Genomic DNA, 13,031 nt, shown 5'->3' on the forward strand with positions numbered 1-13,031 from the left:
TGTGGGACATCATTCAATTTAAAATCGGTTACATCACTGAACTCCTGATCTCAGACATGTTACTGTTGGAACTTGGGTACAAAGTGGATTGGGAAGAGACGGAACCAGCAAAACAGTCATCACTGGTTTGTGCTCATCCACATAACACATTGGTCAATTTAGAATGGCATTAATGTAGAGCTGGATCATGCCCATTACCCTTGAAGGCCAATAAAACAAAGAAAAGAGGTGAAATGGAATGTATTTTAACCGTTACAATAAAAATCTTGTGAGTTTGATATGCTCCATCTTTCACAGCTTGTCCATCACATCACTACCATCACTTTTTCTTTTAGCTAGGGCTTTGTCTTTTCCTTTCGGTATTATTTTGTTTTGCCTTGTACAGCCAGGGTATTACAAAAGATCCTACATGTAGTCCAAGCCATTGAATGATGAGGGCCCGGGTAGATGAGATTTAACTGCCATTGTCTGGAAATGCCAGTCTCCTTCTGTGATAATGCTGCATATAATTGTTGTTCCTACAGCTGTTTGTGCTGCTCCTCTGCAGCATGTCGCTTCCGCCTGGACTGAAGCCCATCAAAACTAAGTGACTTTTTCAGTCTTCTGTAATCCACGTCACTGAGGGACACAGAGCAGCGAGATGGGTTCTTTTGCCTGTACTTGATACTCTCAATGATGGCATCTTTAATCACCTGTTCAGAAAAGGAAATAAATAATTCAGACTGTTAAACACTTAGCAGAGAGGGTGTGATTGATTCGATATTGAAATGTAACAGTTCCAATCAAGCAGCCCAGTTCTTTGATTGAACAGTAAAAGTGGACATTTCCCGTTGAGAAGTGAAATTATTAAGGGCACAGAAGAACATTGTTTTACCACAGCCTTGCTACGCAAACTCAAGGAGTCTGTGTTTGAGTAACAGCTAACATTTGATTAGCATCAATAGCACCAGAATGGTCCCAAAGCACTTTACAGATCAGGTAAATGAAAAGTGAGGAGTAGATGAGTAGTTAGAATGGACTTAAGGTTGTAGTTGAGAAGAAAACTCTCAATTTTTGAAAACAAGAATAAGGAGACAAGGCCAAGAGATTTTAGAAGGGAGTTTCAGAAGTGAGGCGAGGTGAAACGGGCACCAAGGAGTGGCCCAGTATCTGTGGAGCCAAGGGAGAGGACCCTTGCATAGCGTTCAGGGAGATCATTGAGATAAGTTGGGGTAAGGAAATGAGGCACTGTGTGACCAGATTCTTGGGAATAAGGTGGGCCAAGTGGATCAAGTATCACCAGAAGAATATTTAAGGGACAGTGATCAATGTATCATAAGGTATAGGTTGGCTATGGAGAAGGACAAGGAGCAATCCAGAGTAAGATTGATTAACTGCGGAAAATCCAACTTCAATGGGGTAAGAATGGATCTGGCCCAGATAAATTAGAATCAAAAGGTCAGCAGGCAAAATGGTAACTGAACAATGGGCTGCCTTTAGAGCAGAGATAGTTTGGGCACAGACAAGGTAGAGTCCTGCAAAGGGAAAAGGTAGGAGAGACAATTCCAGAGCTGTCTGGATGATGAAAGAGATAGAGATTAAGATGAAGAAGAAAAAGTGTGTTTAAGACAGATGTCAGGTGGATAATAGAACTGAAAATCAGGCTGAATATAGAAGGTTCAAAGGGGAAGTGAAGAGGCAAATAAGAGAAGCAAAGAGAGATATTAAAAGAGACTGTTGGCTAACATAAAAGGGAATCCCAAAATCTTCAATAGGCAAATAAATAGTAAAAGGATGGTAAAAGGAGGATTGGGGCCAAAAATGGGATTTATGCAAGGAGGAAGGGAGTATAGCCGAAGTATTTAATGGATACTTTGCTTCTGTCTTTACCAAGGAAGAAGATGCTGCCCAGGCATAGTGAAAGAGGATGTAATTCAGACACTTGAGGGGTTTAAAAATGATAGGAAGAGGTATTAGATAGGTTATCTGTATTTAAAGTTGACACAGTGCCAGGACCGGATGAGATGCTTCCCAAGGATACTGAAGGAAGTGAGAGTGGAAATTGTGGAGACACTGGCCTTAATCTTTCTTCCTTAGACTCAGGGGTGGTGCCAGAGGAATGGAGAATTGCAAGTGTTACATCCTTGTTCAAAAACGGGTGTAAACATAAGCCAGCAACTGCAGACCAGTCAGTTTAACTTCGATGGTGGGGAAGCTTCTAGGTATAAAAATTTGGGACAAAATTATAAGTCACTTGGGAAAATGCAGGTTAATTAAAAAAAGCCTGCAGAGATTTGTTAAGGGCAAATCATATTTAACTAACTTGCTGGTGTTTTTTGAAGAGAAGGTTGATGAGGCTAATGCTGTTGATGTGGTATATGTGGACTTCCAAAAGGCATTTGATAAAACGCTGCACAACAGACTTGTGGGCATAGTTATAGGTCATGGAATAAAAAAGATAGTAGCAACGTTGGTACAAAATTGATTTAATGACAAGAAACAGATAGTAAAGATTGGTTGATGGATATTTTTCGGATTGGATGAAGGCTTGTAGTGGAGTCCCCAGTGTTGGGGCCCTTGGTCTTCCTGATATATATTTCTGACTTAGATTTTGGTGTACAGGTCAGAATTTCAAATTTGTGGGTGATACAAAACATGGAAGCATTGTGAACTGTGAGGATAATGTAGAACTCCAAATGGACGCAGTCGGGTTGGTGGGATGGGTGAAAATGTGGCAGATGAAATTCAATGCAGGGAAGTATGAAGTGGTAGGAAGAACAAGGAAAGAGAACATAAAATAAAGGATGCAATTCTAAAGGGGATGCATAAGCAGAGAGATCTCGGTGTATATGCACATAAATCACAGAAGGTGGCAGAACAGATTGAGAAAGCAGTCAATAAAGCATGCAGCATGCTAGGCTTTATCAATAGGGCCATAGTGCACAAAAGCAAGGAGGTTATGTTAAACTTGTAGAAAACACTGGTTCAGCTTCAATATTGTGTCAAGGAAAGATGTGAAGGCATTAGAGAGGGTGCAGAAAAGATTCACAAGATTGGTTCCAGCGATGAGGAATTTCAGTTATGAAGATAGATTGGAGAAGTTGGGACTGTTTTCCTTGGAGAAGCGAAGACGGAGAGGAGATTTGGTAGAGGTATTCAAAATCATGAGGTGTCTGGACAGAGTCGATAGGGAAAAACTATTCCCATTGGTGGAAGGATCAAGAACAAGAAGGCACAGATTTAAATTAATTGGCAAAAGAAGCAATAGATGCATGAGGAGGAACTTTTTCACGCAGCAATTGGTTAAGATCTAAAATGCACTGCCTGAGAGTGTGGTGAATGCAGGTTCAATTGAGGCTTTCAAAAGAAAATTATTACCTGAAAAGGAAGAATGTGCTGGGTTACAAGAAGAAGGCAGGGGAATGGCACCAGATGAATTGCAAATGACCCCCTTCTATGCTGTAATTCTGGATGATCTTGAAGTTATTATGTAGGGGTAGCGAGATGTGGGGGGATGCAACATGAGGAGGAGTGGGATAATAGAATTGCAGGGGTTCAAGCAAGTAAGAACACAATGAGCAACATTTTGCAGGTGTTGAAGGATGTGAAAGGTTAGGTGTCAGAAGGCCAACAAGGAGTGCAGTTGAAAGTCAAGTTAAAGTTGAGGTAATGGCAGCACAAATAAGAATTTCATAGGTAATGGGGGAGAGGTGGGGTGAATACAGGCAAAAAGAGACAGTTTTGATGTCAGAATGGATCTAGGGAAGGAAACAGCTACAATTAAGTGGCAGGCTGAGGTTCTGTGCCACAGGATTTCAGCTGAGGTAACAGTCAGGAAGTTGGTGAAGTTAAGGAGCAAAGGCACAAAGAAGTCTACGGTGTGTATGGGGTGGCGGGGGTGGGGGGGGGGGGGTGCGTGCAAATAAAGGGTGATTCAGTTTTTCAAACATTAAGCTGGAGGTAATTTTGGCTCATCTAAGGCTAGCTGGTAGGCAAGTAGTTGGAGAGGTGAGAAGCAGCCTTGGGATCTATAGGTGAGGGAGAAAGACAAAGCTCAACATCATCTGCAGATGTAGGAACTAGAAAGCTAAGGCCCAAAGCAATATAAACAGATGCAATATTAAACTCAAGATTTTGGAGGAGACACTGTGCTTTCACACCCTATACACATCAGATTATTAAGCTCTTAATTCTCCTTTCAAAATTCAAAGAGTTACTCTGTTGGAAATGTATCCAATTTAGCAGCCAATCTGATTTCATCCAGCTCTGGCCAATATATACAAAAGAACACGTGAAAGACTTTGGCCTGGATCTAGCAGAGTAGTGGAGACTCCATGGATCTTCCAACCTGGCTGCTGGGACCTGGATCTAGAGGTTGCGAGCTATTTCCAAAAAATCACACTTTTGCCGGTAGGGGAATGGGGGTCAGACGTGATCCACATGAGGAAAACCCAAACTCAGCAGGGCTTTTTGAACTCAGTACTGAGTACAAATAGGCCCCATTTTTGCTGTAGGAGTCACAAATTTTTTTAGTACACATAAATGCTCTTGAAGGGCCAATGAGGTCTTTTGAACTATCAAGTTGTGAAGTTATTTAAATCTCCAGCCTTTTAAAAATTAAAAAAACCCTGAAAAACTGAATCATCCTTTTCTGTGTCACTGAGAGGTAATAAAAATCTGATCACTTGTTGACATTATTCTAAGAGCTATCATTATGTCTTAACTAATGCTTGGCTGCTTTCCACAATGTATAATTATCCCAGCAGGGGATCCTAAATTCACAGTTTCATTGACAGCTCAAGGAGATTATTGAAGGATTGGCTGTCTTTGATGTGGGGTTATGAATACAAGTCTGTTTTTATGAGGGATTATGTGCTTAAGTGGATTTTAAAGTTTTGAATGGGCTTTCATGAATGGGAGCATTTTTTAATATAAGTTGTAACAGATATTTAGAACTCTATTTTATTTCATCTCAGCATGATTCCTGAGGTCTGCCCATGGTAGATACTGGGTGAATTAGCATGGAGCGTATAAGAGAAGATTGTGGCAAGTGTGTTGGCATGAGCTGTCATTAAGTTGGCACTGGGGGCTATAAGAAACCATGGGGGTGGGTAGTGGGGCATGGGTTGATATGCAAGGTATGAGGAGCCATTGGGAGTGGCTAGGGGGCATGAGTTGACAAATGGGGGCATGGGGAGTAGGTTGGGGGGGGGTAAGTAAGTGTGAGAAGTGAGCGTTAGAGGGCCTAAAGTATGACCAAACAACTGGGATGAAGCCCCAGAGAACCAGCTGGCCTTTTAAGCAGCCAGCCTTAGCACTCAGCAGCCCTGGTGGCTGCCTTCAACCTGTGACAGGGGGTGGCAGCCTGACTCCATCCCGCACCCACTCTCATGGAACGAAGTTTGGGGGAGTGCCCCCAGAGGTGGATTCCACGAGCTAGAAAATTTCCTGACTCATTCCACACTCCTCAGGAGTGAAAATCTGGGCCTAGTTGTTACTGCATTCATTTAGCTCTCCAATTACACATGCGCAGAAGTCAATTCAGATTTCTTTTGACAATTCTGGCTATTCAAAGAGATTGTGATACACCAAGATCTAAACAGAGGAGAAGCTGACCCTATAACTTACATGTAATCATTATCAGTCACTTGATAAATACACAGAGGAAGATTGAATCTAAACAGTCCTCTCACACCTCCATTTACAGAGTGGCACTGACAGGACCTGGAATTAGGTTGTCCTCCTGTCTATTGAGTGGAATCCAATATCTATCTATATATCATTACAAATGTTATACATGCATGCAATTCCTGTTCACAAAACCACACTTCCTGTTGCCATAATTTTTGATCATGCTTTTCTGTCAACATTTGCCATTGTAAATCATGTCAATTTATTCCAATTTTGTTGTCATGCACATGCATACTCTGGCCATTAGGTGGCTCTGAAGTCTGTTTCTCAATTTAATTGCTAGCTTGATTATCAAATAATTGTTTTCATCACATGATCATCCAATGCCATTGTATAATTTATCAGTGCAACATAAAAATTTTTAGGGCCAATAAATGGCATGGGAGCGAACATGCTTGACAGATTGCTTCTGACTCACCCTCTGCTTCACCCCTCTCAATCATTTCTCTCTCCAGGAATGCATCTAATTTTCTCTTGAAACCATTTGTACATCTGATTTAATAATTTTTCTTTAACTGACACCATAAGTCTCTTATTGGATTTTTTCTGTTAACTTAACTTACTGATGTCTGGAATTACTGATTTTAGTCCCCATTGTATCCTCTCAATAATTTTAATATAATCCCTACGCTTTGGTAACAAGAGGGTCAAATAAATTGAGGTTAAAAGAAAAACCTTTGAAGAATCCTTACACCTGTGTCATTTATGATTGGTCATCCTTCATATTTTATAATCTTTTACATAAAACAGGATTTTAGAGCTTAATACACTTAGCTTATTTATCTTTACAACCAGGGAGTCCAATGCAAAATTTAAAAAGGGCTTGAAAAATTTGTCCTTCAACCAAATGTGCAGTTTCAAACGTACCTCAATATTGTTAAGTGTGTTGAACTCCATTAGGTCATGAAGCTGTGTAAACGCCTTGTTGGAATACTGGAAGTTGAAGGTAGAATATGGGGAGTCAGGATCATCAAAGATGTCAAAGTCCACATTCTCCATTTCTTTCTCGCTTTCTCGTTTAACACCTTCAGCAAAGACAAGGTTTGTTTCAGTACAACTGTCAGTACTGGCACTTTACTTTCCATGACTTATTTTATTTTCATCCTCCCTCTTCTTCAAACACACTCAGTCAAGCTGGGGTGAAGTTATCCTGGTGCTGTTGACACCCAATCCTTGCCCAAATAGTCAACCATTCTGATGAAGGGTCATTGACTAGAAACATTAGCTCTGTTTCTCTCTCCACACATACTGCCTGACCTGTTGAGTAATTCCAGCATTTTCTGTTTATATTTCAACCATTCTTTGGTGTATGGTTAGGCTCTGAGTGATGTCACAATATTTGATGATCAAGACCATCTATTCACCTGAAGTCCCCACTGATACACTTTCCAGAAGGAGGTTAAGGTACAGTGACGTGAAGGTGGAATAACGCATCACTGCTTTGCTTTGTCTAGTTCTGTGTGTTTGGGCCAATTACAGGGCTCTTTCAGCTATTGCTGCCTTAACTCTCACTAGGACTGGAGGCTGAACCTGGGGCTTTCCTGATCTCAGGATCACACAAGGCTGTTCCTTGCTTAAACTCAACATATCACTCAACGTAGATTGACCTTTGGATTCTGAATGTCTTTAACAGGTCTCAAATTCTGAAAGGTATTGTTAATGGGTGATCAAATCAAAAAAAGCCCCTCCTTGCTTGCTTTTTGAAGGGGAATCATCAAGTTGGGCTGAGAGGAGGCTCTTTCCATTCTTCAGAACACCCAAGGTGAAGTCAAATCTTAGACTTAATCCATCTTTTTGTTCATGCTACAATGACGGCAATTTCCAGACTTTAGGTTTGTCCTTGAGATTAATGGGACAGCATTCAAGGTTTTTATTTATTCATTCATGGGATGTGGGCTTCGCTGGCTGGGCCAGCATTTATTGCCCATCCCTAGTTGCCCTTGAGAAGGTGGTGGTGAGCTGCCTTCTTGAATCGCCGCAGTCCATGTGGTGTAGGTACACTCATGGTGCTGTTAGGGAGGGAGTTCCAGGATTTTGACCCAGTGACAGTGGAGGAACGACAATATATTTCCAAGTCAGGATGGTGTGTGGCTTGGAAGGGAACTTCCAGGTGGTGGTGTTCCCATCTAACTGCTGCCCTTGTCCTTCTAGATGGTAGTGGTCATGGGTTTGGAAGGTGCTGCCTAAGGACCCTTGGTGAATTCCTGCAATGCATCTTGTAGGTGGTACATACTGCTGCTACTGTGCGTCGGTGGGAGGGAGTGAATGTTTGTGGATGTGGTGCCAATCAAGTGGGCTGCTTTGTCCTGGATGGTGTCAAGCTTCTTGAGTGTTGTGGGAGCAACACTCATCCAGGCAAGTGGGGTGTATTCCATCACACTCCTGACTTGTGCCTGACAGGTTTTGGGGAGTCAGGAGGTGAGTTACTTGTCGCAGGATTCCCAGCTTCTGATCTGCTCTTGTAGCCAGTCTTGGCTAGTTCAGTTTCTGGTCAATGGTAACCCTCAGGATGTTGATAGTGGGGGATTTAGTGATGGTAATTGCATTGAACGTCAAGGGCGATGGTTAGATTCTCTCGTGTTGGAGATGGTCATTGCCTGGTACTTGTGTGGTGCGAATGTTTACTTGCTATTTGTCAGCCCAAGCCTAGATATTGTCCAGGTTTTGCTGCATTTGGACATGGCCTGCTTCCGAATCTGAGGAGGTGCGAATGGTGCTGAACGTTGTGCAATCATCAACGAACATCCCCACTTCCGACCTTATGATGGAAGGAAGGTCATTAATGAAGCAGCTGAAGATGGTTGGGCTGAGGACACTACCCTGAGGAACTCCTGCAATGATGTCCTGGAGCTGAGATGATTGCTCTCCAACAAGCACAACCATCTTCCGTTGTGCTAGGTAGGACTCCAACCAGTGGAGAGTTTTCCCCGTGGTTCCCACTTACTTCAGTTTTGCTAGGGCACCCTGATGCCACACTCGGTCAAATGCAGCCTTGATGTCAAGGTCAGTCACTCTCACCTCACCTCTGGAGTTCAGCTCTTTTGTCCATGTTTGAACCAAGGCTGTAATGAGGTTAGGAGCTTAGTGGCCCTGGCAGAACCCAAACTGAGCATCAGTGAGTAGGTTATTGCTAAGCAAGTGTCACTTGATAGCACTGTTGATGACCCTTTCCATTATTTTACAGATGATCAAGAGTAAACTGATGGGGCAGTAATCGGTTGGGTTGGAATTGTCCTGCTTTTTGTGTACAGGATATACCTGGGAAATTTCCCACATTGCTGGATTGATGCCAGTGTTGCAGCTGTACTGGAACAGCTTGGCTAGGGGCATGGCAAGTTCTGGAGCACAAGTCTTCAGTACTATTACCAGAATAGTGTCAGGGCCCATAGCCCTGTTTGAACCATGGTTTGAAGCCCAGTGCCTTCAGCCGTTTCTTGATATCATGTGGAGTGAATCAAATTGGCTGAAGTAAACAGAAAAGAAAATGTTCTCATTTTAAAAAATATACTACTTTTATTATCTACCATTATCTGCAAAATCCATAGATGACAAATTTACTGTGTTCAATTTCATTGAGCAGAATGAGAGAATTGCTTCATTCACACGAGTCACCTGTTGATGACCATGAAACCATTGCTGATTGTCATGAAAACCATCTGGTAATGTCCTGCTCTACATGTGACACCAGAACCACGGCAAGGTGGTTGACTCTTAAATGCCCGCTAAACAAGGGCAATTAGGGATGGGCAATAAATATGGCTTAGCCAGCGACACTCAGTGACACCCACATCCCATTAAGAATATAAAAAAAACCTCTACTTGTAAGTGAACTGCCTGAAGTGGAAAGCAGCCATACAGAATAGAAGGCCCTTGGTTCAGTCCTTTGTGGTGAGTTGGTTGATCTCAGAAGCGAGGTGGAAATAGAGGAGCTACAACCAACTTCAGTATTTCTGTACAGTGGAGGGAAATGGGCTCCTCCAAGGTGCCTCTTGGTAATTATGCATGTGATTGTTGAGTGAGGAAAGCACGAGGTTTTGCTTTAGTGCCCTCTATGGTAAAATAGATTGCTGACATTCAAAGTCCAGGCTTAAACATGAAAGATGGTCCCTTAGAAAATGCATCAAAAATTGAAAGAAAGAATTGTCCATAATTTTGGTGTTTGTTTGTGTGAAGTCAGTCAATAATTCTCAGTCCAGCTTTGATGAAGTCCCTTACCTGGTGCCTTATAATGCCTGAAATTGATGTTTGCCAGTACAAAGTGGATGATGGTTGGACAGTCTTTCTCTATCATCGGGTTTTTGGGCTTGAAGACGTAGCATTCTTTCAATCCTTCTCGGTCAAAGACTTTGGTGTCAATCTTAGGAAATGGCAACTTGTTCATTCTTGCCCACTTCTCTGCAAGCAGGAGCTCCTGTCAAATTATACAGACTGATGCTGAGATTTCCCATGAGAGAGAGTGTAATAATAAATAAACTAATACTTAACACTTCACCACGAGGCTGTTAAATCCCACAAGGCTTTTCTTTCAATTCCACAGAATTAAGTCCATCAACCTCCAGTGATCATTCACAATTTCTGACATCACACATACGTAACTGACCTCCCATCAATCACCCTCCCGAACATCCATGATTTTCCGTATGATTCATCTGAATCCCTCAAATAGATAACTGCCTTGTAAGCACAACTGTGTTCAAATCATTCTCTTCAGTTTGCCTCCCTCTTCTCCCTAGGTCTGCTGCACAATGTTGCCTGGAAGATTGGTAAACAGCAGCCTGCTCCTCACCTTCAACAAATGTTGTCCCTGAGCCGATCAGCAGAATGTGGGTGATAGGAGTTTTCGCGCTGAATTTTCCTTTGTTGCTCTCCTGTTATAGGGTTATGCTATATCTATCTTCAGAGGAAGCTGGGAGGGGGTGATGGGTGGGGGGGGGGGTGTGTTAATGGGCGGGTGGTGGGGGGGTTGAGAGAGAGAGAGAGAGAGAGGCAGGGAGAGAGAGAGAAAGAAGAAGAGCCAGACAGATAGAAAGCATATTCAACATGACACTTCTTTAATAAGTTGTGTGAGAAACACCCCTGGAACTCTTGCTGACACCGTGCATGAACACACTCCTGGTGCGGTATTTAATGGAGGCGCCAGGGGTCTTGCCCCCACCAGCCGCAGAGCCAGCAGGAGCCCTGCGTTGCCTACTTTTGGAGAAACCCACCGCATTAAGTGCCAATCATGCACTTTACTGGGCAGTGGTGGGCCTTTCCGGGTTCCTTAATCCTGGGAGTAGATATCCTGCCTGTCAAGAGCAACCAGCCAATCAAGGGCCAGCAGCTGTGCACTGATCAGCTGCACCACCAGGAGGCGGTGGCTGCTGTCGGTAATTCACCCACCTGGGGCCTAAGATCATCAAGGACCCAGGCACAGGTGAGTGATAGAAGGAGGGGTGTCACAGATTGGGGGTTGCGGGGTGGGTGCGGGGGGCAGGGTGGTGGCTCCCAATGACCTGCAGCCACCCCACCCATCACCACCTTCCTGATGCTGGGTCCCTCAACCTGGCACAGAGTGGGAGCCCCCCCGCCACCCTCCAATCCTGAAAGCCAGAAGCAAACATACCAGATTTTGCTTTTTGAGCATCCTGCATGGTGGATACCCCACTCACCTCAAGTCCCAGTTAATATGGAAATGGTTGGGTAATTCTCCAGTCAATCATGCCTGAAAACCTCTCCACATTCATGGCCAGGCAGCTATAGCTTTTTGAATGTTACTTTTTTTTAATCTGCTCTCTTTCTAATTGCAGGCATCAGTAGCTGCCCTTTAGGCTGGTGGTGCTGCTGATTTGTCATCGCTTCTATTAGCCCTTTGGAGCTTGCCTGTCATCCTTATATAGATGCCGAGCATGCCCTCTGACCACTAGTTGGCCAATCCAACATAAATCGTTGTTGGGTGACTATTCCCAACATGATCCAGGGTTGGGACCTCCATTTGATCCCGATGTCTAGTCCCAACCCAAATGGAAAATCCAGCCCCACACCATTTGGATTATGTAACTATCCGCCACACTACATTTTGCTGGAGAAATAATCTTTATGTATCTGGGAGACCGTTTGCTGTTGGTTCGGTCATGAGCTCAGAGACGCCAGTAAATAAAAACCACCAATGCTGTCCCACTTCCAACTCATTGGCTGACACAATGGGATTAATATTTACTCTAAATATGTAAACAGGCAGCAGTGTAACTTGAGCAAGACCTTTCACTGTTCCAGTGGGATGCTTAGATTTTTACCACAACAGACAGGCTTTCCAAAATCAACTATCAAGTCTGCCAGAAGAACCCATCATAGGCACCTATCAAAACTGTCAAAGGGGGCTGTCAAAAATGTGAAGGCATTTAACCGTCCTATCCATTAAAACTTTGAGAAACATGTCTGGAATGTTTAATAAAAATTGATTGCTTGCTATTTCTGGAGTGTTTAAAAAAATGACAGCTTGCTATTTCAGTCAGTCTGTTAACATAAAGCTGAGGGCTTCCATTACTAGATGACTGATTTCACAACCATCCAGTATCTGAATAAGGTGCCTGCCATTTCACAGTTTGATTGACAGCCACGTGGTGATAGGCTCTTTGATGTGGGACTATGAGTTCCAATGCTCGTTGTCATCAGTGATTGTCCACTTGAATTAAATGCTTTTTGTTATAAGGCTTTAGTTAATTGAGGGACTGTAAATACAGTAAATCCGTTTTATGAATGAGAACGATTTTTCAATATAGGGACAACAGACAGTTCATTTCACAGAACTTCATTTTATCTCATCTCAGCATGGATCCTGAGGTCTGCCAATGGTGGACAATAGATGAGTCAGCATGGTAGGTGTAAGGACAAAGGATGGTGGGTGGAGGGCATCAATTGGAACTAAGTTGGCATATGGAACTAACTTAGCATATAAGTTGGCTATGAAGGGCCATGGAGGTGACTGGGGGGCATGAGGTGATATGGTTGGCATGGGTGGGGCACAGAGTGGTGAGGGGGTTGAGTGGCAAGGACTGGATGGATGTTTCATGTTTTTTTTTATTTTTGGATACGGTACTGGAGCCCCACCTCCGAACCCAGCATCCTCCTCAGCTCTTCCCAGGTCACCCGCCGGTACTTCTAACCCAGCCTGCTTCCCGCTGGACCGAAAATCTGTTGTCAGGGCAGCCATTTTTAAAGGTGGGGTTCACGGAGCTGGGAATTCTCCCATTACACGCACCCGACCCGGGAGCAAAAATCTGGGCCTTAGTTTGCAGTGACTTTAGTTTTATCCTGCCTCTAATTCATTGACTTACCCAATGTTCAATCCAGTGAGGTAAAAACAGTGGAAAACGGAAACA

The 13,031-nt window shown here is 43.3% G+C and overlaps 1 protein-coding gene across 4 annotated transcripts in view; it reads right to left on the minus strand.

Annotated features, from left to right (window-relative positions):
- Positions 1–224: 224 nt before the first annotated feature.
- Positions 225–13,031, minus strand: part of LOC121288920 (cytosolic phospholipase A2-like) — a 181,094-nt gene continuing 168,287 nt past the window's right edge. For all 4 annotated transcript variants that reach the window (XM_041207785.1, XM_041207783.1, XM_041207784.1 and 1 more), the window contains 3 exons: positions 9,886–10,081; positions 6,538–6,695; positions 225–692 (listed from right to left, as the gene is read on the minus strand). In XM_041207785.1, the coding sequence (XP_041063719.1) occupies positions 519–692; positions 6,538–6,695; positions 9,886–10,081 (528 nt within the window). In that variant the 3' untranslated portion in view covers positions 225–518. The remainder of the gene's footprint in view (positions 693–6,537; positions 6,696–9,885; positions 10,082–13,031) is intronic.

This window comes from Carcharodon carcharias, chromosome 16, assembly GCF_017639515.1.
Source record: "Carcharodon carcharias isolate sCarCar2 chromosome 16, sCarCar2.pri, whole genome shotgun sequence".
NCBI lineage: Eukaryota > Metazoa > Chordata > Chondrichthyes > Lamniformes > Lamnidae > Carcharodon > Carcharodon carcharias.